Below are 26,155 nucleotides of genomic sequence, written 5' to 3'. Positions count from 1 at the left end.
TTGCTGAGACGTACTGTTTTTGTTTTGCTTGTAGCTGTTTTTTTGCGTACGGACAGATCCAGTTTCTTTAGAATCATGAGAAGGTTCATGTACTGACAATTGAACTGTGTGGAATTTTTCAATTAATGCAATGTCACTTTTCTCTCAGTACTAGGTGCACACTCTAAAGTATGTAAAAAAGAACTACTTGCATGTTCCTTGTATGATATATACTCTTCATTTTTTTCTGGTGTGTACTTTTAATAACATCAGAACAAGATGAATCAGATGAGAAGTCCGTAATACTGAAGTCTGGGTCCTCCAGGAAATTGTCAGAGTTCAAAAATACCAAAGTTCTTCAGGAATAGAAGGTGCAGAACTTGAATCTATAAATGAGAGAGAACTACATTACCATCAGTTTTACAGCATGAACTACATTACCATCAGTTTTACAGCATGCTATAAGAATCATTACATCTTATTCCCCAATTATAATTTTTGTAGGTTTTAAGTTATAAAATAAGTTACAAAGTTATGTTATAAAATAATGAAGTTAGCACATTCTAATTTTGTGTTTCTCGTCTTTAGTTCCAGGACAGAATTGATTTATCAGAACTGATCATGAATCAGTAACCTAACTCAAGAGCATTCTCTGATAACAACATAACTTGTAATAAATCTGGCTTAAGTAATAAGAATGACAATTGAGGCATTTTTATGTACCATTCTCCTACATTGCTTTCAGTAGATTGATCCTTGCTTGTTTTAATGCTAATAAAAAGTATTTTCTGCTCAGGAAGACATAATGCACTTTAATTGAGCTCACATAACATACACTGTGAAAACTGAGCTTCTGTGGGCAAAGCAACAAGAGCTGTGACTACCCAACAAGCAGAACAGCTAGGAAATGACGATTGACAATGGACTACATGACCATCCAGTTAGTGGGAATTTAATTCGGTACTCACTCAGTGATGATGAGTGGTGTTTAGTGTAAGAAGTTATTCTTTTGGGTAACTTCACGAAAAGCGCGAATAAAGTGCACTTACAAGGGGGCATTCCCTACTCGTCACCACCGATTTCGCTCAAATTTATAAAACATACAGGGCTTGGCTAGAAATGAAAGTACCTGAAGTGGGAAATCCAGATGGCCAAGCATATGGAAAATAAAACTAAAAATAAAAATGTTGACGTGGCTCTCACACCGTATCAGCCTCTTACGTTAGTGCGCAAGCCGAGCAGTTGTTGGCGTAGCGGTAAGAGCTCGGACTTGTAATTCGGTGGTCGTGGGTTCGACTCCCCGTGTGGAGACTGTCTTTTTTCCTCTCAACTTTTATATTATTCATTTTCCAATTAAGAAAAGAGGTAGATAATTAATTTTATTTATTTATTTATTTATTTATTTATTTATTTATTTATTTATACGCAAAAGGCATAGAAAAGGTAAAAAATTTGGATGTCATTGTTTGTGCACAGCCTGCAGGAGCAACCTTCACTTGTCAGGTGAAAACGAATCTTACAGCGAAACGACTATTCACGTGTATAGTGTATTCTCCAAGGAGGGGAGATAGCCACTAAAGGAGAAAAAAGAATTATTTCTGTTTGAACACGTCGGGAAAGTTCGCAACTCCAAAATTTTCTACAATTATGCACTCATTAAAAATGGCGTCTTATATGCCTTTTGCATATAAATAAATACATAAATGAAATAAAATAAATGAATAATATAAAAATTGAGAGAAAACAGTCTCCACACGGGAAGTCGAACCCACAACCATCGAATTACTAGTCCGAGCTCTTACTACTATGCCAAATACTGCTCGGCGCGCGCACTAATGTAAGTGGCTTATACGGTGCGAGAGCTGCGTCAACATTTTTATTTTGGATACGCTTGGCCATCTGGAGTTCCCACTTCGGGTACTTTCATTTCTAGCCAAACCCTGCATATTCTATAAATTTGAGCGAAATCGGTGGTGACGAGTAGGGAATGCTCCCTTGTTAGTTACTACCAAGCTGACATAACGCACTTTGCACATACAGAATAAAGTGTTGAATAGTGCTCAGTGTGGTAAGTCATGAAGTACTTTGCACACCTGAAGTCTGGCCCAAGTCAATTTAACACATAATGCGCAGCTCAATAACTTCCGTAGCCATCCACAATATGACATCACTATACACGTGCAAGCAGCTTGCTCTACTCTCTTCGATGCCACTGTTAACTCAGTTTACACCATTTCTTGACACGCACTTTACACACCCACCAATTATGATTGGATAAAACACACACAATAAATCAAGGTAAACGTTACTGGAGGGAGGATGTTTTCAGGGTAGGTGTAAGAGTGCATTGTTTAGGCCGAGCATCTTTGCTAGCAGCACTTGGTGGAGGTGTCGTTCTTCTCTTGGCAGGCTTATTGTTGGTAGCAGTCCTCACTGGTAATACTTCTTCTAGGCTGGACAAATTTTTATTTCTGCCATTCTTCCTTGTTGAAGTTCAAGAATGTCTACCACAGCATAGGAAACAGAACTTTGAAGCTCTGTGGTATCATTACTGGTCCTCTTTTCTGGCATCTGCTTGAACACATTCTCTTCATCAAGAGGTTGTATTCCAGATTTTAAAGTTGTAGAATCTTGTCCTCCTTGGTGTAATCTGGACATAAGCTGGTCCAAAGGTGCAGCAAAATGGAGACCACACAAAATTGCCTGCTAACTTGGTAGTTAACAACACTGCAATGAGTAAAACATAAATTTAAAATTGGATTTATGTATTTGTGTTAACCGTCCAAAGTTACACCCAAAAATATGAACTTCCATTATTGGGAAACCCAGTGTTTGCATAAATTTCATTGCTGTTGCAAATTTGTCTTGAACATATCAACAATGTATCTGCAGCATAAAACAAATCATTCTGAGCTACGTTGAGGAGATAGTATAGTAAGTTTGACAGTCATGTCTTTCAGTAACAGCGGAAACAATGCTGAATCCTTCTTTACCTCCAGAACATTAACAACTGAGCACAACAGGAGGTTCTGTAAATTCAGTAGTAGTGTTCCTAGCAATGTGGCAAAATTGAAAATACCTTTTGCCTTGATGAATAGGTGACCAGACAAAGAAAGGGGGGGAAAAAAAGGACCTGAATTGTATCCCAAGTTACTCTATTTGATGGTACATATATAAAAATGAAATTGTTGGTAATATTGGTTTAAGTGCTGGAAAGTTGCTCTGTTACAATGAATTAAACTATTAGCTAGCTTACAAAGATTTTTACTTTTTCCAGCCAAGCATATGGTCATCCAGGCTATGGACCTTTGGGACAGTACTACTTCTATAATTCTGTAAGTATTTATGATAGTAAAATACTGTATTGTGGTTACTCAGTTGACTTGCAGGTGTTACATGCATGTATGGTGGACTATTTTTAGATACCATCTTGATATTCAGGATGCAGTTAATATGAAAATAGATTAAAAGTAGCCCAGGTGGTAGAGCACTAGCTTTCTGAGCTCTTGTTGGTGGGTTTGACAAACTCATGTTACCACTGATCTGCATTTAGGGTGTTGCCCTGGTGACAGATTTGCTATTAATTGTTTACATAGTCTTTTCTTAAATAAATTTAAAGAACATCAAAAAAGGCTTTCACGGCCGGTTCTATTGCTGTGATTATAAAATTTAAAGAAGTTGGAAATTTGTCGAACATCTCCCTTACTAAATTATTCCAATAACTGAAATGAAATAGCGTATGGCTTCTAGTGTCAGGAGTGTCCGAGGACATGTTCGGTTCGCCAGGTGCAGGTCTTCTGATTTGACTCCCGTAGGTGACCTGCGCGTTGTGATTAGGATGAAATGATGATGAAGACGACACATACACACAGCTCCCGTGCCAGGGAAATTAACCAATGATGATTAAAATTCCCGACCCTGCCGGGAATTGAACCCGGGACCCCTTTGACCAAACGCCAGCATGCTAACCATTTAGCCATGGAGTCGGACATTTCAATCACTAATTCATCTTTCTATAAACTAATAACGATCATAGCTCAGTCTGGTGTTATTTGAAGGTGTCCAGATACATCAGTTTCTTGTCTGTAGATTTACCGGCATCTCCTCTGGAGCAAAATTACAGCACCTCATAGTGTCTTAAAAAGAACACAAAAAGGTACAGTAGAATTTTGTTAATTCAAACTTGAAAGGCCTAGGAAAATAATAAATAGAATTGGTATTAAACTGTACTCACCTGAAACTGGAATTCAAAAATATCTCTACTTTTTCAGTGGTTCTTTGAGTTGCAATGATGTTATATTATGGTGAAACAATATGTTTGGCTTTTTATCATAAAAACTCTTCAATAATAAAAAATAAATTCTTGTTAATCTTGACACTACAAACATTATTAATCGTTCTCAATTTGTTAGCAGTATAAGAGTGGTAATTTTGCTTTATTTCTTTGTGTTATAAGTGCTAACTCATCAAATTTATTGTTAGAAACCGTTAATCAACCTACGTTTTTTTGGTCTTGCAGTATAAGCCCTCGCCATTGCCGCTTAATTAGTCCATAACCAATGACATATCTTATCAGTTGTCCCTCTGCCTTCTAAGCATTCATTAGCCAGTAGCATGTCTCATTTCATCTGCTGACAGCATTCAGTCAACTCCATGTGGAATTTTGGGTTTAAACATGAAAAACAAATTATCTTGGTTACTGAAAATCAGAATTTGTTACCTAGAAGGCTAAAAGAACATTGGCTTAGACAGCCTAGAGCTTCAACCTTTTTTTTGCTTTGTAACTCCTAGTTCTGTTTCCAGCACCGGAAAGGTGTTGCACAATTTTTTTCTTCCTTTCTGGCTCGGTTCATCATTCTTAACCCTTTGCACTTGTATCTCCAACACAGCCTGCTTTACAGGCATCATTTAAGCTTTTAGCAATTCTTGGACAGTATCATGTCTCTAAAGTACTAGTTTACAGTCTGTGGAATGTATTAGTTCAGTCAAGATGAGGGACCACTGACGGAGAGCCACACTTCATCTAGGCACATTCTAGAAATATTACATAGGACAGTGCATAAGTGTAGTAATAGACATAACTAAGAAAGGTAAGGAGAGACCCCTTTCTTAAAATTTTGCAATGAAACTAGGCGTTCGATATGTTTGCGTTGAGACGTACCGACAGTGAAAGTAAACTATGATAACATACCTACATCATTCTTAATTTCCAGATTTATGTAATCATGGATAGATCATTTCAGTTTCTGTTCAGTTTTGACTGTAAGAATAGATTGCACTACACCCATACTTATCCAAAAATGTAAACACAAATAGAGTTGTGTAACTAGACATATTTGAGTGCCAAGTGTTAAACAGCATATTTTGGAAGTATAAAGAGTTCTAATATGGCGTATTTAACTCAAATTACACAATATACTATTCAAAATACCATATTTACTTGTGTATTAGACCCCTCCCCCTGGAGTTTTGAGACAAAGAAAATTAAAAAAGTAAATCTTGCATACAAGATTCCCCCAACGTAATTAGTCAGAGAACGACTATTCCGCTTCGAAGTGGGTTCAAGCCTTACTGCAGCTCTGATGACATCACACAAACTTGTGAATAGTTCTGCCTGTACGACATACGCAATGAAAACGCGTCAGTCATACAGTACATCTGTGTTTTATAGTTAAGAAATGTCGGCCTCCATAGTGTAGGCCTACTGCAGCTCTGATAACGTCTCAGAAATAGGGGAATAGTTTGGTCATATAAATAATGTGCAGTAGAGTTTTCTACCTATTTAATACTAAGTAAATATTGTATATACAACTTGGTATTGAATAGGTGGAAAACTCTACTGTGCATTATTTATGTTATCTCAGTTCAATACAGACCAACAATATGAAGTTCATAACCCTTAATGAATAGTTTTTTGTCCGGCCCGCACATTGCAAGCACGTATCAGTCGTGCTATATGTCTGTGTTTAGTAGTTAAAAATGTCCGCCAACGTAATGGTTGGCACAGTTAGTTGCTGTTCTTGGGAGTCTTTAGTTCAATTGCCGGTACCGACTGCCAGAGATTTACGAATGGCAGGAAGGTTGATATGCGATAAAAATGGTACATGCAACACCCCCTCCACTGGGGGGGAGTGTCTAAAAATAGCTGCACCACTGCTGGATGAGGAAACAAGTTTGCTTTAGTTAAGAAATATTCACAGTTGTTGCTATTAATATAGCAGGTGAGATCATTAACAAAGTGATCATTTAATATCTCGTAACCCGGGCCAATATTGGTATTTTTTGGAGAGAAGTTTAAAACATGATGAAAACAATCCAATCATAACGATTGTTTTACTCGCCAACAAACACTAATAATAATAATTATAATAATAATATTGATTTTACGTCCCTACTTTTAACGAATTTCGGAGACGCCAAACAAAACATGCTATGCGTTGATTAAGAAAATGGAGACAATGAACGTACGAAATTAAACATTATAATAAAGTGCATTACTGCCACACCTGTATATATCCACAAATGCAGCAGACTTTCCTGTTGCATCCAGGAGAATAGTGGGTTCGAACCCCACTGTTGGCAACCCTGAAGATGGTTTTCTGTGTTTTCCCATTTTTACACCAGGCTGTACCTTAAAGCCACGGTCGCTTCCTTTCCACTCCTGGGCCTTTCCTATCCCATCGTCGTCATACGACTTATCTGTGTCGGTGCGACATAAAACAAGTTCTAAAAAACTTCCCTGTTATTTTTTTATTATTTCCGTCGTGGAACTAATGGCACTATCTGGGCACTTGATAGCATACGTAACCTAACAATGCAGTCTCTCTTATGTCACTTACAGCTGGTTAGGTAAATCCTGATGTTATAAATGTAGAGAACAAGCATGAAATATCCTTAAAAATAAGAGTCTAGCTTTCAACAGCCACAGTTATACTAAGAATGCTTTCACTCACTATGTATTACAGTCGGAAGTACAACTCGTAACATATGCTTCTTATGAGCTGGTGGTTTGGTACGCTTTGTACAGCACGGCTTTATTTAGAAGTTGTGGCTTCTGCTACACATACACCAACTGGAAATATCAGAGTCTATCTCCAGCAACCATTTGGGAATAGATTCTCACTGTTTGGACACACTAATTGGGAACAAACGTTCCGAAAAGATGGGATCTTGAATGCTCTCGATTGCAGTGCTTGGCTGATGAGATGACAGTGAAGATGATGTCTTTTGGAATGATGACACGTCTGTAGCAGGGAAGTCGGCGGCACAAGACTATAATTGGAATGAGAGCAGTGATCAGGTTTATTCTGTGTTAGGCCTACTGCTCAACTGACAGAGACAAGTGACTGGCAATTAAGTTTTTTTGTATCAACATTGCATAATACAATACCCTTGCCCCATTTCTCTATGGGGTAGAGTATGAAGTGAGACGAATCTTCATAGCGAGTTTTTAAGACCATGTGCACCTTCTGACGTCAACCTCATCAGAGGAATTAATGAGATGAAACGAATGACGTGATATGAGTTACTAAAACTAATTGTATGTACTTTATATGTAGGCCTAAAAGTCTTGTTCACCATTTCTCTTTTTACATTTAGAAATACTGCCTTCCAACGAAAATAGTCAGTATAATTCAAATACATTCATAAGTTCATTAAAGAAGGATGTAGAATGTGTACATGTAGTATTTATAGCCTAGAAGTCGTGTTCACAGCACAGAATTTGAGTATATTGCTTATTGGACCCCTCTCCCTCCTTTTTGTTGTTGTTGTTGTTGTTGTTGTTGTTGTTGTTGTTGTGAAAGTGAAAAAGGGGTGTTAATACTTGAGTAAATACGGTAAACACTACTTTTTAACATTGAGTTATATAGGAATGTCAAGGGGCCATGAGAAGTTAAATTGTTCACAAATTCTAATTTAAAATGTCAATTAACGCAGTTCTACTGTAGTTAGTGGGACATAAAACGAGTAACATTAACGAGAAAATACAGTCTGACAGGAAAATTTTATGACTGATGAAAAAAGTCCATTTTTATCAACATGAAAACTGTACAGCTCTATACAGTCCCTCTGATAATACAACTTTGGCACACTAAGGCATTCTGGAAATTTATTTACAGTAAAACCCTTATTTAGCATTTTTGCATGGATCTCAATTTTTTAACTGTAAATGGCAGTTTACCTTAAATTGAGGTTTTGGTAGAAAGCACTCTTTTTCCAGAAATCTTTGCCTGTATTTACATAAATTGTACCATCACACATTATTTACACAGTGGCAGCAATAAAACAAAGATATATCTCTACACACTATACTGTAACAGCTTTTTGCTGAAGATGGCTCTTATGTTAAACTACGCCTGCCATATAAACCTCTGGAACCCGCACGTGCGGCAGATCGGCCGCAAATTTAGCTTTTTCTGAAAAAAAAAAATTCAGATTGAATCGTAGCGGGAAAAGCTGTCAGGTATGCTCACGTTACTCTATTCGGCGCATGAAGGTACCATGGTCAGCCTTGGCCAATGTGGTGTCAGTTCAGTGTGGCAGATAACAGTGAGTAGACCTGCAGCCAGCTTGCTGCTATGCAGATACTAAACTTGCAGAAATTATCGTGTGCACACGGTTGTGTAAGTACTACCTATTTATGTTTTCTTAGTGTTCTAGTGTGATATTGCATTTTCTATCATAGGGTTCCTGGGATGGAGGTGTGAGCGAATGGGGAAGGCTATTGATTGAAAATTATCACCCAAATAACATTGTCCATTCCCAGTTTTATCGTATTTTCGCTTCTTAGGGACCGCAGATTTTGTACCAATGAAGATATTCTTCAGTGTTTGAGAACTATCTGAGGGGGAAGGATACATCGAGAGTGAACGAAGTGATGTTGATTACGAACACGAGAATATTGAACAAGAGGATACTTGCTCAGATTCTGACCAGTCGTTAAAAAAAGGAGAGGAAGAGGGCAGATTGGATGAGGAAATGTCGCTTGAGTATGACTATCTTTCTGGATAACGTTTTTAAATAATGGTAGGGACTAGGAAACACTACTTCTGGAAAAACAAGTGCTAAAAATATTATTTAAATTTTGCCTGGGCTGAAAGGAGCTGCAAAAGATGCCAAAACCCCTCTGGATGCATTTCTACAAATCATGTCTCCAAATGATGGATAAACTTGTGAAATTCACAAATATTTCTATAACAAAGATTCACCACACAGACACAAGCAGTGGCAAGAACAGAGGAAAGTCGATGAACGCGAGAGGGACTTCATATTGACAAATAGGGAAGAAATCGTGACACTTTGGGGCTGTCTTTATGATTGCCTGTAAAATGTTGAATCGAGCTAATGTGAGGGAACTGTGGAAAATCGATGGGACAGGACTGATAATGCTCACAGCGAATTTCAGCTTCAATATGTTTCTGCTTCATTTTGATGTAACAACCAAAGCTTCAAGACAAATTTGTCAGAAATTGCCAAAATAGCTACAGCTTGGGTGAACTTAGGACAATAGATGAGATGCTTGTTGCGTTATGTGGCGGGTGCAGTTTTACTCAATTTATGCCACAAAACCAGCAAAATATGGCATCAAAATGTATGCAGGTTGTGGGCAGAAAGACGTTTTACACACACACAATTGAAATATATTGTGGGAAGCAGCCTGAGGGACCCTATTTTGGACATTCGAACAAGGCCCTGGACATTGTTAAATGATTGATTCAACCACTAGAAAGGTCCAACCGTAACCTGACTACGGACAATTACCAGTCGAGCATTCTCTTAGCAGAATATTTGCTCATAAGTGGAATGACATTCCTAGGAACACTTAAAAGAAATAAAAAGGAGATATCTCCAGAATTTGTGAATAATCATTCTCGTAATATAGGATCATTGTTATTTGGTTTTCGGTATGACAAGTCCTTGGTGACTCAGAGGCGGCAGCGCATCGGCCTCTCATCGCTGAGTTCCGTGGTTCAAATCCCGGTCATTCCATGTGCTGGTCAAAGCGGAGGCAGGACAGGTTTTTCTCCGGGTATTCCAGTTTCCCTGTCATCTTTCATTCCAGCAACACTCTGCATTATCATTTCATTTCATGTCGTCTGTCGGTCATTAATCATTGCCTCAGGAGTGCGACAGGCCTCGGCAGCCAGCACAATTCATATCCTCGCTGCAAGATGGGGGCTTCATTCATTCCATCCCTGACCTGGTCAGTGACTGAAAAACAGGTTGTAGATTTTCATTCAAGTCCTTCGTGAGTTTTGTAACGAAGAGGAAAAGAATTGTCATACTCTAGTCAACTTCTCATGATCTAATGGAAACAAGAGAGGTCCACCTATTCAATACCATATAAATACATGAAGTTTTTAAACTTCTCGTGATACTGCTGAAATCGATCCAGAAATGGTTAAGCCTATAATGATACTTGATTATAATATGGCAAAAGGGGGTGTGGATTTGGTGGACCGCACGTGTTCTACATTGACCACAGGTAGGAAAATAAGGTGATGGCCTGTGACAGTTTTCTTCAGGCAACTGGATATTGCGAGAATTAACTCGTACAAAATTTACACAACCAATGTCTGCACAGAAGAAAATTTCAGAGGAAGACATTATCTAGACGAACTTACCCAGCTGTTCATGGAACAGAATCTCAGGATCAGAGCTGCAAACTGGAGGCTTCTGAAGAATATCCAACTTTTCCTCTCCAAATACATGGAACCCTCATCTGTCCCTAATACCAACTCAGCTGTTCAAAGAATAATTTGTTACTTATGTGGGTCACATAAAAATAAGAGAACAAGTCTTGTCTGCAAGAAATGCTCGCACTAAGTTTGCAAAAAATGCATCAAACTAACAGTGATTTGTGAAAGATGCCAAGGAGATGATGATGCTGAAGAAACTGAAGAGTGACGGGAGATTGCAGACTGGAATAAATTCTACGCGATGTGTCGAGTTTTGTGATAAAAAAAAAAAAAAAAAAAAAAAACCACCCAGAAGTGGTGTGTTTCAGTTTTGTAATTTAGGCAGGAGACTCCCGATTTTCGACAGTTTTCCCACCTCCTGATTATTCCATCTTTTTTTTTTTTTTCCGATTTTAGCTTGTTTTTTGGTGAACTTCAAACATTTGTTTTCAAATCCCACCATTTCAGCATTGTATGCCATTGTCCGCTCATTGGCCGCTTTCAAATGAAATATAGACATTTATCAATACGAGAAATGCACGTTGCGCCGTTCCCGCGTCCAGGCATGGACACAAGAGATCCTGACTAGCTCTAAATTCAATTGGTCCGATGACTAAGTTTTATGGGTGTGAGTTCCGTAATAGAAAAACGTCCAGGTCGGTTAATGGTAGATTCTAACTAACGTTGAAAGACGTCTCTTACCCGTAACTAGTTAGATACCATACTCTTACTAGCTCTTAGAGAAGTTGTCGTCAACTGAAACTACTATAATCTTACAACTAATACTTATTCTAGGAACACATAGAAAGAATGTTGAGGTTTCACTATCCCATATTTATTCAAATATTAAATCAGACATTTAATAAAAATTATCTCAAATTTTACCAATGAATACTTCTTGAAGTGAGTGACTCATTGTCATTCCTGCAGTCTATATCCGTCATCAACATTTCAGAAAAATTACGTCTTCCGAATTCATCATAAATAAATGCCTCCTCGGATTACATTATTTCACTTCATAAGTCCATTGATCTCTCAAAATCATATAATATTAGAATAAATATTATGTAACATTTGGAAACTATTGAGAAACATGTGTTTTCATCCGTATGCAACTCGCTTACGAAGTTGGGCGATAAAGAATTAAATTAATGTGAATGAAATTAATTATATTTACATGAGCCGTACTGGCAAGAAAATAAACATTAAAATCAAAAATACTAAGAGTATAGGATGCATCCGTTAAGAAGAAAAATAAAAATTGTATCAATTACTATTTGCAATATCTTTGATTATGCTCTATTAAGAAATAAAGAACGCTTGTGTAATCGTTGAGTTAATGTTCAGTTAAGAATTGGAGTTCAAGTTGTCTGAATATCAGTTATTCTTGGAATAAATATGAAATTCTGTTCGTTACCACCTATTCCTTACTCTTTAAACTGACACATTATTTAATTTTCACTAACTCTCTGTCTCGATGCAGGTTTAAAATTCTCAATAAAAATTATCACAAAATTTTCTTGACTTTGAATCAACAAGTACTCTCTTGTATGTTTCACAGTTTAAATATTCACTTTCACATGCTTAATTGCTTCTTAGTTACTCATATTTCCCTGTGTCACACCATAAGCTAAGCTACGTCCATTGTAAGTCGTAATCACCCTTCAAGTATCGTTATCGTAAGATTTAACTTATGAACTTAAGGTAATGTGACCTTAATTTTAGTGATAAGTATTAGTCTACATGCGTATTTGGTTGCAAGAAACGTCACCACACATATCCTATGTAGTTATCATCACACATACTACTAACGAAAAATCTACTTGGTCAAAAGACACTACCTCCGACTAAAAATAATTCTCTGTTGAATATCTGTCACCAGTGATTAGTCTAGTAGGTTGAATTTTGTCCAGAATAATGTTATACACAGTGAGAGTTTTCAAGATCATCCTAAATAAATCAGTGAAGGCTTAAATCTTATCATGACTGCATATGACTCTCTAGGCAATCCTAACATGGATAAAAACATCGCTCTACCAGTCTCGAGATCATATCCTAAGCTATGTAAAAATGCATAGGATCAAGAATTATCACATGGAATTGGCGAGAATTCACTGACACTCTCAGAAACCTCATTTAAAATCACGAGATCTCACTTCGCACAACTATGACTATCTCTCTCGAAGAAACTAATAAATATGACCATCATAAATCACTATCATCCTTATACCATATCTGTAACACGTTAATTATTACACACATTTCACGTATAACAAATCTCTCACTTCATCCTATTCAAATCACTTCCTTAAACTGCACATCAACGTGCCGTGACATTCATAAAATGCATACTTTACTTCCTAGTGTCATAGTGCCAAATTTAACATCATAACTCTGAGTAGTCTACTGCCTTATTCCTTCTAAAAACACTTCCTATATACGATCCCGCACTGAGTGACTTTGATTAAAATAGGGCACACTGTATTAATGCCAACTTCACTCTTTACTCTTCACTGATAATAATAATAATAATAATAATAACTCTATCTATCCTCGCATATCACTAGAAACATTACGATCGGAATATCACTTGGTGACCACGCCTACTAATGGAATTGACATTTCATATAGATGAATACCTACTTCCAATCATCTCAGCTAGACGTTTATCTACGCACTGTCTTCGCACAAAACACACATATCAACATACAATAATAAAAGATAATATTCTCTTACTTACGAAAACGACTTAGATAATGGACTTAGCTTTGCTCAAGGTGGTCTCGATGTCTTCTCATCTCTGGTCATCTGAGATTAGGATCTCGTCATCTGGTTCCTCCACAAGTGATCGGGTACATCGTAGCTCCTCAACACTGATTACTGGTCATCCGGGATAGCCAACATCGTATCGCCTCATCAGGATCCAAATAGCGTTGCCTTGCTTCTTTACAGGCTCATAGTGGAATCTCGTACGTATGTAACAGAATAACAAAATATGTGATTGATTGCTGTCATTCTTCAACTAATATATCTGTTGTGAAGCTCAGATTGTATGGATTTCGTTATGGTACAGTTAATCCAATAAACTAGCTCCAAATCGACTAATATAGATGTTAAATATTTATTCCAATTTGAAAATGAATTTCTTTCCTCTATATTTTTGTTGGTGTGAATGCACTCAACAGCTGATCAGTAATTTTCCTTCCCTATTAAGCGGTATTGGGCAAATTTATTGAAGCTCTGCGCCACTTCGTGACGTAGTTCTATTGTAATCTGTTTATTTCCTTTTTAACGTATTTAATCTTCCGCGCAGCGATTAAATCTTGATAACAGCTGTTTGGCATGTAGTCGCGAATTATATTTCGTTTCCAAATTACAATATTTAGTTCAGCTGGATAATCCTTTTCAATCTAGTCTTGCGTCTTCTTACTGTTTCGAGGTCAGATTATATAGTAGGTGATGAGCAAATTTTTCTCTTGAATAATAGGTTTAAATAATGTCCATTTGTCATTCTTTTCCTGCGCCTTCTATACATGGTTATTTCCGTAACCGACTGATGAAAATACTTGCATTTCGGCCCGTACTGACGTTAAATGCATTTTATTTAACATTTTGATCGCAGAGACTCCATCTTTGTTCCTACAGCTCTTATAAAGAACTGTGAAACAGCACAACGTGAATGCAATGTTTATTGAAACCTGTAAATCGCGACACGCATGTCGATTGTAAATCTCTCGTTCTCGCATGCTATGTTCATGTTCGTTCACATCAGACAAGTTGCTAGATTTGGAGTCTATTTTAGTAATGTAGTGGCAGAATTCCAAAGATAGTAACTGGTGACTTCTGGAAATTTCGGGAGCCATTTGGAGACAATTCGGGCAAATTTTTAATTATTACTTGAAAAAAATAGCTTTGCACTTTGCATAATAGCGCATGTACGTGATGCAATATATTAATCTATGCATTTGCTAAGTAATGGCATCTAAGTGCACGACTGATTCTCACATGTGGAGCATGAGTTCATACTATTTTCAGAAGGCTTATCAGAGACTGGTCATCTCCCTCACATACTTCCTGTGAGGGAATACAGATGTGTAATTTTTAGCCTTGTAGCCTCCTATAGCAACATTCAGGTTTTGAGACGATGAGTGTTATAATATATACCATAGTAGTCCTGTATTACACAAGACATCTAGAATAAGCAGTTTTGACCAATTGTATCTCATTTTTCCTAATTTTCATATCAAAATCTCCTGATTCTGGGTTTTGTAAAGTTGGCAATTATGAGAAACTTTTCTCAGGTTACTCCATTATTATTTTAAAGTTCCTCAATTCTTGTTTTTTCTTGTAATTTTTAATTTTGTGACTTTACATTTCATGAGATACACGTTATGCCTTTTTTTTCATTTTCTTATAACGAGCAGGGTATTTTTGTATATGCATGCTAAATTTTTCCCAAGGCTGAATGTATTTTTTCTTAGTTCAGATCGCAATGCTATGTATTGTTTCTTGTATTAAATATGTTTGTTTAACATGAGCGTGTTTTTCAAATGTTGTTATGCCTTTATATAACTGCATAGTTACAAAATATTGCATTATGAGCACAAAGAATTTTTTTTTTTTCATATAGCCAATTTGCCGCCACACGAGTTCTACTGCATCTCCAATTTATGCAGGTTCCAGAGGGTTAAGCAAGTGACAGCTCCCATAACTGATTCAGACTTGTTCTGCAAATTCTGCTATTGTCGCCAGTCGATCGTTATCAATGTCTAACCGCACAAATGTTTCTGTCTGTAATGCTGGTCTGGGGACAGCGGTTGTGTTGATTCTCCACACATTCTCGTCCTTCCTTGAACTTTTTATGCCAGGCAAACATGTGTCCTTGACAATGTTTGATCACTGAACTGTGCAGTCAATCTCTGGCAAATTTCCACTGCTGTAACTCCTTCACGAGCAGGAAATTTTATAATTGTGTTACGCAGTGGAGGGGTGCACCTGTTGCTCCGACATCGTGAGCGTTGCTGACAAAGTTATCTAACAGCACGGTCTCCCCACTCCTAACAGTCCTGCCTAAGCATAGCAGAAACGCGGGGCCAGTCCTACCAACTGTTGATGTTCAGGAACAAAAATTCCATTTATATTTCATCAACCTACGTATTTCAAGCTCCCTGTAGAGCTATGTCATTACAATGTTCTCTTCTACTGTACTATAGCGGCTGCAGTTGAATGTGTATCAATCTGGTGCTTGCACTGTAAATTCCTTTTCTGCCTTGAATCGTTCTTGCTGGCCTTTGGTCACAGGAGTCCCGGGTTCGATGCCCGGCGGGGTCGGGAATTTTAACCATAATTGGTTAATTTCTCTGACATGGCAGCTGGGTGTAAGTGACGTCCTCATCATCATTTCATCCTCGTCACAACGCGCAGGTCACCTACGGCGTCAAATCAAAAAAGACCTGCATTTGGCGAGCCAAACTTGTCCTCGGACACTCCCGGCACTAAAAGACATACACCATTTCATTTTTTTCAATGAATAGAAATAAATACTTAAGAATCATAACATTTCGTTACATTAAATGCAGATTTTGCCCTAATGTGAATTATGTTAAATCAAATATAAAATTACATTGCTCTTACGGAATTATCGGGATTTACACTAAATTAAGGTTATGCAAAATTGCGGTTATGCTGTATATTTTAGCATGTGGCTTTAAAGAGACAACAAATATACCTATATAACCTCATGTACAACCTGTTAGATACTATTCTATATGTTAACCCTCCAAGTGCTGATCGTTTCACTCTTAAGTGCTAAGCATTCTTAAGGCAGCGTGCAGATACATGAAAAAAAATTATAATAATTACAAATTTATAACTGCATATGGCATATATTATATATCGGTTTGTTCAGGAAGAATTAGAGAATAGGTTAATAGCAGGACGTTTTACTTAAAAGTATCCAGTAAAAGTATAATGGATTATTAGTCACATTAAAAAAAATCAAAAGATATTCCAATTTTTGAGGTTGGTCACAAGCACAACATTAGCTGAAAATAAATTCCACGATGTACAAAATATGCCAAATTTCATTACAAGCACAATGATATATAATAATAGAAACTTCCAGTGGATAATGAAAAGGCACAAGTAAAAAGTCTAACCGTATCACTTTCACAGTTTTTTCAAACGCATATATACATAAGTAGAAAGTCATCCTTTTCTTCATCAGAAAATCAAAAATTTTTTTTTTACAAGCCACCAGTCTGTTTTGAGATCCTGAAAAGTAAAAGAATTAGTAATGCCCTTTTTTGATTTTTGTGTAATAAATATGCATACCTCTATATGAATTATTAGTGTACCTAATCTGAATCAGCTTCTTTGCAGGTTGCTTTCCTTTTCTCCCCTTTGGTTGTCCTCCAAAAGTGCTTCAATTGGTTGGAGCGGGTAGGATGTACTCCTGAATTACACCCTGGGCACCAATAGTTGCTTCTTTGGGTCATTTGTGGAGAAAACACACACACACATACCCTCATTCTAGAGCAAGTTAGTTTTGTTCGTGTGTGCTTCATGCACACCTGCCAACTTTCCCGATTTAGGCGGGACTCCCGATTTTCGACAGTTTTTCCCGCCACCCGATTGTTCTATTGTTTCTCCTGATTTTAGCTTCTTTTTTTCTTTCCTTTTTGTGAACTTTAAAAATTTGTTTTCACATCTCGCCATTTCAGCTTTGTACGCAAGTGGCCGGAATTCCTTCACTCACTGCCGCTTTCAAATGAAATATCGGCGTTTATTAACACGAGCAATACGCCCGAATGTGCGATGTTTATTGAAACCTGTATATCGCGACGCGTATATCGATTGTCAATCTCTCGTTCTCGCGTACTATGTTCGTGTTCGTTCACATCAGTCTAGTCTATTCTAGAGATTAGTCGCTAGGTTTGGGGTCTTTTTAAATAATTTAGTGACAGAATTTCAAGGATAGTGACTAGTGACTTTCCTAGAGATTTTAGGAGCCAGTCAGAGACAATTCTGGCGAATTTTAATGTATTACTAGATAAAAATAACATAGCCAACGGCCGTAGCCGTGTTGAGAAACACTGGATCCCATGAGATTTCCGAAGTTAAGCAACATTGAGCGTGGTCAAGATTTGGATTGGTTGCCACGCGCTGTTGGTGGGGGGTAAGGGAATGGAGGGGCGGAAAGGAACTAGCCACCCTACCATACTTAAACTCCGGCTCAGGCATACCTCTGTGGTGGTTCGGACCTGCCTTCGGGCAGAATACACCCTTACCGTACTAAAATAACATAGTGCTGTGCATAATCGTGCAAGGAATTATCAGAGGTCGATCACCTCACTCGCATACTTCCTGTGAGGGAATAGAGATGTGTAATTTTTAACCTTGTAGCCTCGTATAGCAACAGTCGTGTTTTGAGACAATAGGTGTTAGTGTACCAGTAGTACTCCTGTATTGCACAAGACATGTAGAATAAGCAGTTTTGACCAATTGTATCTCCTGATTTTTCCTGATTTTCATATCCAAATCTCCTGATTTTTGGTTTTGTAAAGTTGGCAGGTATGTTCATGTCTCCAGCTGGTCCTGGTTCAGGTTGCGGGTTGTCTTTGCCCTGCTCACCATATGCTAGAGCTTCTACAACAGTCACAGTAAAGCTGTATCTGCTTTCTGGATTTGTTGTGTTGAATTTATACAATATGTAAGCATTCAATAGTGCCATATCCAAGAAATTCTCAAAAATCTTTCTCCAATATTTCCTACTAGGTCTGGTGCAGGTAAGATGGTACCCGGATTTATCTTTTACATCCACAGCCCCCATATGCAAGTTACATTCATTTATTAGGGTGGGTTTTATTGCTTCATTACCACTTTTGCAGCTACAGATAACTCAGTCATCTGGAGGGAAGGCTGTTGAAATGAGGTGTACAGGTTTTCTTCTGTTTATATCCCACAAGTAACACTTTTTGTTTCCTAAAATAAACTCTTTCTTTTCGTCACAATTTACTTCCAATTACTTTTTTAGACAGGTCTTTAGAATTTTTGTTCATTGTGCCAGTTATATATGTTAAGATTGCTGTAAAGGTTTTCCACCAAGGGAAGTTTAGTGTACCCATCATCAGTGTACAAGTGGTAATACTTACTCAGGAGTTGACACTTATTTAGTAAATGAAAGACCACCTTTTGAGTAAAAGCTTCGTCTACCCCATCTCCGACTGGTGAACTATTTCTATCAGGCAAGTTTCTTGCTCCACGATTTCTTATTTGGAAATTATTAGTTACATTAAATGCTGGTTCAGGAGGATAAACCCTCACTCAATGTCCTTTGTCATTATTAGGCCTACTGGGTTGATTAGGAGCTGGTTGAGTCATCATCAGACTCTGAAAGAGTCTGTTGTGGTGGGTCATTAGGTCTAGATGTGCCTGGTAGGGTTAGCACGTTTGGGTTGTCTACATCAGTACTTCATACATCACTATAATCATGGGTATCTAAATTACCAAAATTAGGGTCATATTCTTCCCAACTTCCAGAAGAAAAGTCGTCTAATGATAAATCATTAGGAAAATCTTCTACATTACCAATGTCATTTTCACTTTCATCACTCCCAAGCTCCTCCAGTGCTACTGTAATTGGAGGGTCCAATAAATGAAATCCCTAAGTCCGTTTTTTCAACTTTTCAAGAAATGAAATACAGTAGAAGTTCACTATAGCGAGTACTGCATATAACGAGAACTCCGTTATAGCGACAATTTATTTTTGTCCCTTCAGAATTCCTATATTAAACTGTGTATCGTCCTTCGGTTACAGCGAGAGCCCTATCACTGATGCATCCGTTATTACGAGCGGTCAAGCACGCGCGAATTTTTCCATTCCCGATATTTATGCACCCCCGCGATTATATTGCAAGTGATCGATTACCTTCGGTATAGTTTTCTCGCTATGTCTGCTAGCGAGTTCTCTCGTCGACATTCAAAGGCGATTTTGCAGTCGATTAGAAATACCCGTCGACTGCTGTTCTCTAAAAAAATCGAAATAAAAGGGAATAACACGTTTTTGTAATAAATGCGTAAATAACGTGGCCGATTGCAGTTGTTAACTTGTTAAAAATAAAGATTGAAATAAACGATCTCTTAATTTTAATGTTACATACGGAAATTAAGTAAGAATGTGATACACCTCAAGATATGGCAGAGTACATCATTCATTTCAGAGGATAGTTCATATCTTCTCGCGTCTACTAGTTAAATTTCGAAAAGCCTATTTACATGTAAATTTTTAGCGAGTAGGTTATCATTTCTCTACAAGCGTTTCAAATATGTTTTCATGATACATATACGGTTAGGTTAGGTGACGCTGTTTGAAAAAGAAAACTGAAGTGTTTGCCACAGAAACAACTGGAGTGATACCGTATTTCTCTGAATCCAAGACTACAGTTTTTTTTCACAGAACCTCATGCAAAAACTCAAGGGCTGTCTTGCAATCGCGGTCTAGCAGTCAATACCGCGGTAACTACGCTGCTTATTTTCTTGCCCCCAGCACGCGCACGCACAAACAAAACTCATTGACAATATAAACGACCGCCTCTTTATTATTCATTGTACAGCTTTGTGTGTAACGTCACTGGATCTCGGGAAATAGTGAAGAGAGAATGACGTTCAATTAGCCTCTACAAAACCGTTTCTCAAATCTGCAGAACGGCATCGAAACATGCGAGCCTAGGAATTCTTGGAAAGTCCGGCTACTCAGTGGCAGTTATAACGCGTCTATTGTACTTGACGCTTAGTAAAATTAAGTTTTATAGGCAGCAGGAATATTTTCATGATGGATAGTCGTATTGTAAAGATACGTCGGAAAGGTACGGTATTGCCGGCAAATTTTCAGCGGGTTCTCGTCGATATTATGATGCCAATTTTAAGTTAATGGTTAGTAAACACTCGGAAATGTAGAATAATTGTGCAGCCGCAAGAAAATACGGCATAGGCCTAACTAAAGCCAATATTTGGCGTTAGCGTGAAGACAAAGATCTAAAAAATGCGTACGGTACCGTACTGTACAAAAAATGCATTCAATGGTCTGCAACAAGGACGCATTAAAGAAGTTAAAGATGAAATTGTGAGGTATGTGCACGAAAAACGCAAGGGCGCAATGGCCATACCGTGGCGCAGTAAACTCGTTCGTTGACTTTCAACGTCCGCTATTAGGCCTATACATCACCAGCCGGCAAACGAGACGTGTGTGTAGCGGTAGCCGGTTATATCTGACGCTGAGCAAAAGTAACAGTTTTATAGACAGCAAGAAAAACTTCCTGATGGATTGTCGTATTGTAAAGACACATGGAATAGGTATTGCCGGCAAATTTTCAACGAGTTCACTTCGGTATTTTAAGTTAATTGTTGTTAAACCCGCGGAAATAAAGAAAATTGTGCAGCCACAACAAAAGGCATCACGAAAGCCAATGTTCGACATCTAAAAATAGTCTAATAATGCGCAATCCTAATGTGCAACAGAGGCATTCATATGATTTTACAAAGTACTTTTTGTCCTGATTTAAATTTTTTGAAGGAAAAAATGGGGTTCGTCTTGGTTTTGGAGAAATACGGTACTACATTTTTTCAGAATGAAATTAAACATACACTTTCACGTAGTATCGGAATTCGAAAAATAACAAACAAGTAAGCCATAGCGTGGATATCATTTGCGGAAACGCAAGATTTGAACATACTGATTGCCGTTTCCTACCAATTTTTAATGTGTATGGGTTTTTCCTGGATTTTATTAAAATCGGATATAACGACAATCCGCTAGAGTGAGTAAATTTTTCGCTGTTATGGACTCTCACTATTACGGACTTCTACTGTACAAAGTTTCAAACTTACACAAAATCTATATTTTTCACTTCTGTAATCCAATTTTCTGTTATGTGGAAATATACATATCAACTATTTAAAATAACTAAAAGCTCTTATTAGTAGTGAAATATAGTTTATAAAATGCAAAATACACTCGTGGACTTAGTGATTTTTTTGTTTGTATAGTGTTTTCCTGTTAATGTTTGGGCTTCAAATGTCACCCATACTCATCCACATCACCCATTTCATCAGAACTATCAAGACTGGAGTCAGTAGTTTGAAACACACCGCTATAAAACAATCTGTCACTTACCGGCACATACAGGAGCATGTGTTTTAAGTCCTTCTCCTTTCCCTCCTTCAATGGCAAGTACGTTCTGTACTTCTGCTTGGGTCTTGAATTCAGCAGGCTATTCTTAGATACATCATATCTATACAGTGACACCTCCTTAAAGCCTGTTCCGTTGGTCTCTTCAGATAATTGCATCTTTCCCCCTGCTTGGGAAACGACATTTCGATATACCTGGCAAACTGGGCTTTAATATGCCCCTGTACATTTCCTGATAGTGTAGGACAGGATCGTCAGAACTACCTGTGAGAGATTTTTGCACAAACACAACATCAAAGGGGTTCTTCTTCTTGCACTCCTTTACCATTTTCATATACTTTTCAGGACCATAAACTGTTTCAGACTTCTTCTTATATCACTCGATTGCTCCAAAATCTGAATCAATAGGCATCATACTGTGCCATGGTACAGGGTACACTATTGTTATTTTATAAAAAATCCTCTTAACACATAGCTGGTCTAAATAACAAAAGAGATACCTATTCTTGTTTTGTGAGAATGCATTATCACGAAAAAGAACAAGATTCCTTTCTGTTGAGTTGTAAACATTAATGTAATCGTCAAGACAGGTTACTATTTCATCAGGGCCCTTTGCAGCAAAATGTTCTGCATACATGTACATAACGGCTTTGTCTTTATATTATGAATTCCAAATATGTGAATCCACAACTGACGGCGATAATATTCATCTTGCACATTTGTGACAGGTAAGAGCAAATTCTTCTGGAAATCGAAGCAAATGGCAAGAGTATCTAGAGTGTCATCGTTTTTCGCAGCACTGAGTTGCTTTAAAAAAGTTTCTGCATTTCTCTGGTGCTGCTCCAAGCACTTCACCAGATTTTCTTCAGTTCCATCAGTTTCATCATTTTTGGATGATTTAGCTGCATCAAGGTCTATTTTGTAGCTTGTGCAGATATTACACATCTTTTCTAGGCAGACCAAACGATATATTAAAGATGTAAAAACCTGCCGGAAGATTTCGTATGAGATGACACCGTCTTTATGTTCTTGATTGTAAGCTTTATGAAGCTTTGAAGTGTTCATTTCTGGGTCCAAGAACTTCCTCAGCCTATTGTCTAATTGTGTGCGGTGTGATTCTCTACAGAGCAGATTGTCAATAAAATTTCTAACTTTCTCTAGTGTCTCCTCACTTGTTCTCCGATGTTGTTGGTGCTTTCCTCTCATGTCTATTACACTATCTGGTTTCTGCACTTTTGCTACCAGGTGATCCCGCTTAATACCAAAAAGAGCAGTAAATGCAGAGGAGCACAATGAAATTGTTTGATTGTTGTCTACAGTTACAGAATATCTGAAAACTCGCCTAGGACGGGAAAGAATATCAGATACCCTTGGACGATGTCTTTTCGGTTGAATTAACTGCAGACAGCCTTGTAAATATATGTTCTGCTCCGTGTGTGATTGCAGACTGTTTAATCTGTCGTACAACTTTTTCCTGTCGAGCACTGATAATTTACTGGCACACTTGCACCGGCCTGGAGGAATGTTCCCCATCACCCTTTTTTCACCGTTTGTGTTACTGGCTATTTTCCTATTTTGTTTCCAGTTTGTTACATCAAGCTTTCTTTTTTTGCCCAATTTCACGTTCTTAACACTTTGAATATTAACACTGTCATTATATTCTGCTTCTGTAATGGCGCTCCTCTTCATACCATCTGCAGTACCTGATGATCTATAATCAACATTGGCTGTCACAGATTTCTTGCTTTGTTGATGAACAGGACTCTCATGCTCTGCAACAAAAGACACAAGAATGTTTAAGCGTAAATACCACAAAAGATAACCCTTCAATTTTGAATTATTGCAGTTTAAATAGGGGAAGTAATTACTATATTGCCAAATGAATTTTCTTTACTGACCTGGTAAATTATCACCCTCTCTTTCTGCAGAAAATATAACTGTTACCATCTCTTCTAACATGACTGATGCCTGGCTGTTTCCTGTTACAATGTACAATATACCCTCTTTTCTCAAGCCACTCTCTTCCATACTTCCATTGTCTTCTTGTAACTGAATAACGGTGGATATCTGGCTTGCTCTGTAGTCTCTTGCACAGATTCATTGTCGTGTTCTTTAGAGGTGTTCTAGAGGTCCATCAATATTCTCTCTGAACATTAAACCGAAAGATGAAATATGTTTGTACACAGATAATTTTATAGTCTAAACTTTCAGTAAAACCATATGAATGAAGTGGAATAAAGCAAAACTATGAGTTTCTACATACATACGTATTTCATCTGCACCTAAAACGTACTTCGACATCTTCCTCATTACACATGGGAGTGTTACAAACACACTACTAAGCAATATTATTCCTCTGACTTGATTGTTGAGCAATAAATGAAGTTGGCAGAGTGTATTTGTTGACAGCAATATGTAGGATGGGAAGACGGAAATGTTGGATTTATTTTAATGGATTTAGTGGACTTAGGGATTTCTTTCGTTGCCTTGAGTGGACTTGAGGATTTATTTCGCTGCATTGAGTGGACTTAGTGATTTCTTTGGACTTACGGATTTCTTAAATTTAATTACTAGAAAGTACGAATTATACTTACGCAAGTTACATAGACTTAGGGTTATTTATCGTTGAAACTGATTGGAGATTTGAAAAGGGCGGGAAATTTTGGTCCGGATACATGCATTATCTCCATTTGCCAAAAATTGGACTTGGTGATTTTATTTATTGGTCCCTCCAATTGCACTTGAACCACTTAGTTCACTCATGTTTATATTATAATAATCACTAAACTAAAATAAACCAATTAAAATAGAGTAAATCAGCCACACAATAGTCACAAATCGGCTAGCAATCATTAACCTTCAAGCGCGCAAAGCAACAGCTCAGTTTGAACAGACGTAAACAAAGGCCTGTACACAGCTGACAAGATCGCCGTTTACTGCTTTCCTTCCCCAACCAAGGACCAACTTGCACTGCCTACCAGATAGAGAATTTCATTTTGCAGCGAGAATATTCGTAAAATCAATTGTTATACCGATTTTAGGAGTTCTTATATAGATTTTACGAATTGTCTCACTGCGAGACGATAGCACTTGAGCTGGGATCCGAGTCGTCTCGTAACAAGACGATAGCACTTCGATGGTTAAGTTGTTAGAGATAATTGGCTCTGGTATTACATTAGCAAAATCCACAGTATTTCCATTGTACTCTTTTTGGACATTAAATGATCTGTTATGGGGCACCACAGCCACTTCCAACTGTGGAGATTTTGTTTATTTACAGATAAAGTCTACACAGTTCCCATGACCTGATAGTATCCTATTGAGGGTTGACCAGAATGTGTGTTGGGGGAGCTCAAAACAAGGTGGTGGAATCTAGGTAATGCATCACATAGTTTGTCAAGGTTTGCAGTTTACTCTCTCATGCCATGCCAGAGTTATGCAGAAGTTGTTATTCCTCAGATCTAACATTTCTGCATTTGGGAAATGAAGAGGAGCTGGTCCCATAAGGTGGCTGTCATTAGAATGGTTTTCTGTGGTTTTCAATTCTTCTGCACTATGGCGAATGCCGTAACAGTTCCTAATATAGGCAAGGCTGGGAACCCTCTTGTCTTCACCAGAAAATTCCGGGCCTGAGAGACTGCATCACCATCAAGGAGACCCACCTCCCTCTTCGGCCGAGGAACTGAAGTGTTGAGTAGTAATACTTGGATCTATCGCAGTTCTACAGTGGTGGAAATATTTATTGCATCATCTTTTATAGTTTTTTTTTTTTTTTTTTGTTATAATCGTTGGATAACTGACCTGAATTGACCTGATTTCTTTTCATTTCGATCAGAAATGAATGTGCAATAATTTTTGCCCATATTATTTTATTCTTAATGTTTGTTTCTATAAAAACATCTGTTTTTTTAATAATTTAACACTTTCTTAAAAAATGGATGCCACTGTCGGCAGCCCTGAAAATAGTTTTCCGTGGTTTCCTATTTTCACATCAGGCAAATCCTGGGGCTGTACCTTAAGGCCACGGCTGCTTCCTTCCCACTCCTAGCCCTTCCCTGTCCCATCGTCGCCATAAGACCTATCTGTGTCGGTGCGACGTTAAGCACTAGTAAAAAGAAATGGATGCAAATGGATATGTGAGCTATTCTGTTTGATCTTCTGAAATATGTATACCAATTTTGAAAGAAACATAACACTGATTGCTTTTAGTGTTTGTAAATGCACTGTTGCCTCAGGAATACGCTGTTGCCATTTAATATTTTGTTATTCTACCACACACCTTAATCACCACTTGGCATCGTGAAGGCAT

General features: G+C 37.7%; 1 protein-coding gene across 2 annotated transcripts in view; it reads left to right on the top strand.

Moving 5' to 3' along the window:
• LOC136857100 (leukocyte receptor cluster member 8 homolog) overlaps positions 1–26,155 on the top strand; it is a 297,050-nt gene that overhangs the window by 35,567 nt on the left and 235,328 nt on the right. The window contains exon 3 of one of the 2 annotated variants that reach the window (XM_067135497.2): positions 3,257–3,314. In XM_067135497.2, the coding sequence (XP_066991598.1) occupies positions 3,257–3,314 (58 nt within the window). Of the gene's footprint in view, positions 1–3,256; positions 3,315–26,155 lie in introns of those variants that run through there. The other variant, XM_067135498.2, reaches the window with a different exon arrangement.

This window comes from Anabrus simplex, chromosome 1, assembly GCF_040414725.1.
Source record: "Anabrus simplex isolate iqAnaSimp1 chromosome 1, ASM4041472v1, whole genome shotgun sequence".
In the NCBI taxonomy this organism is placed as follows: Eukaryota; Metazoa; Arthropoda; class Insecta; order Orthoptera; family Tettigoniidae; genus Anabrus; species Anabrus simplex.
This window is presented reverse-complemented; position numbering and strand designations above follow the sequence as displayed.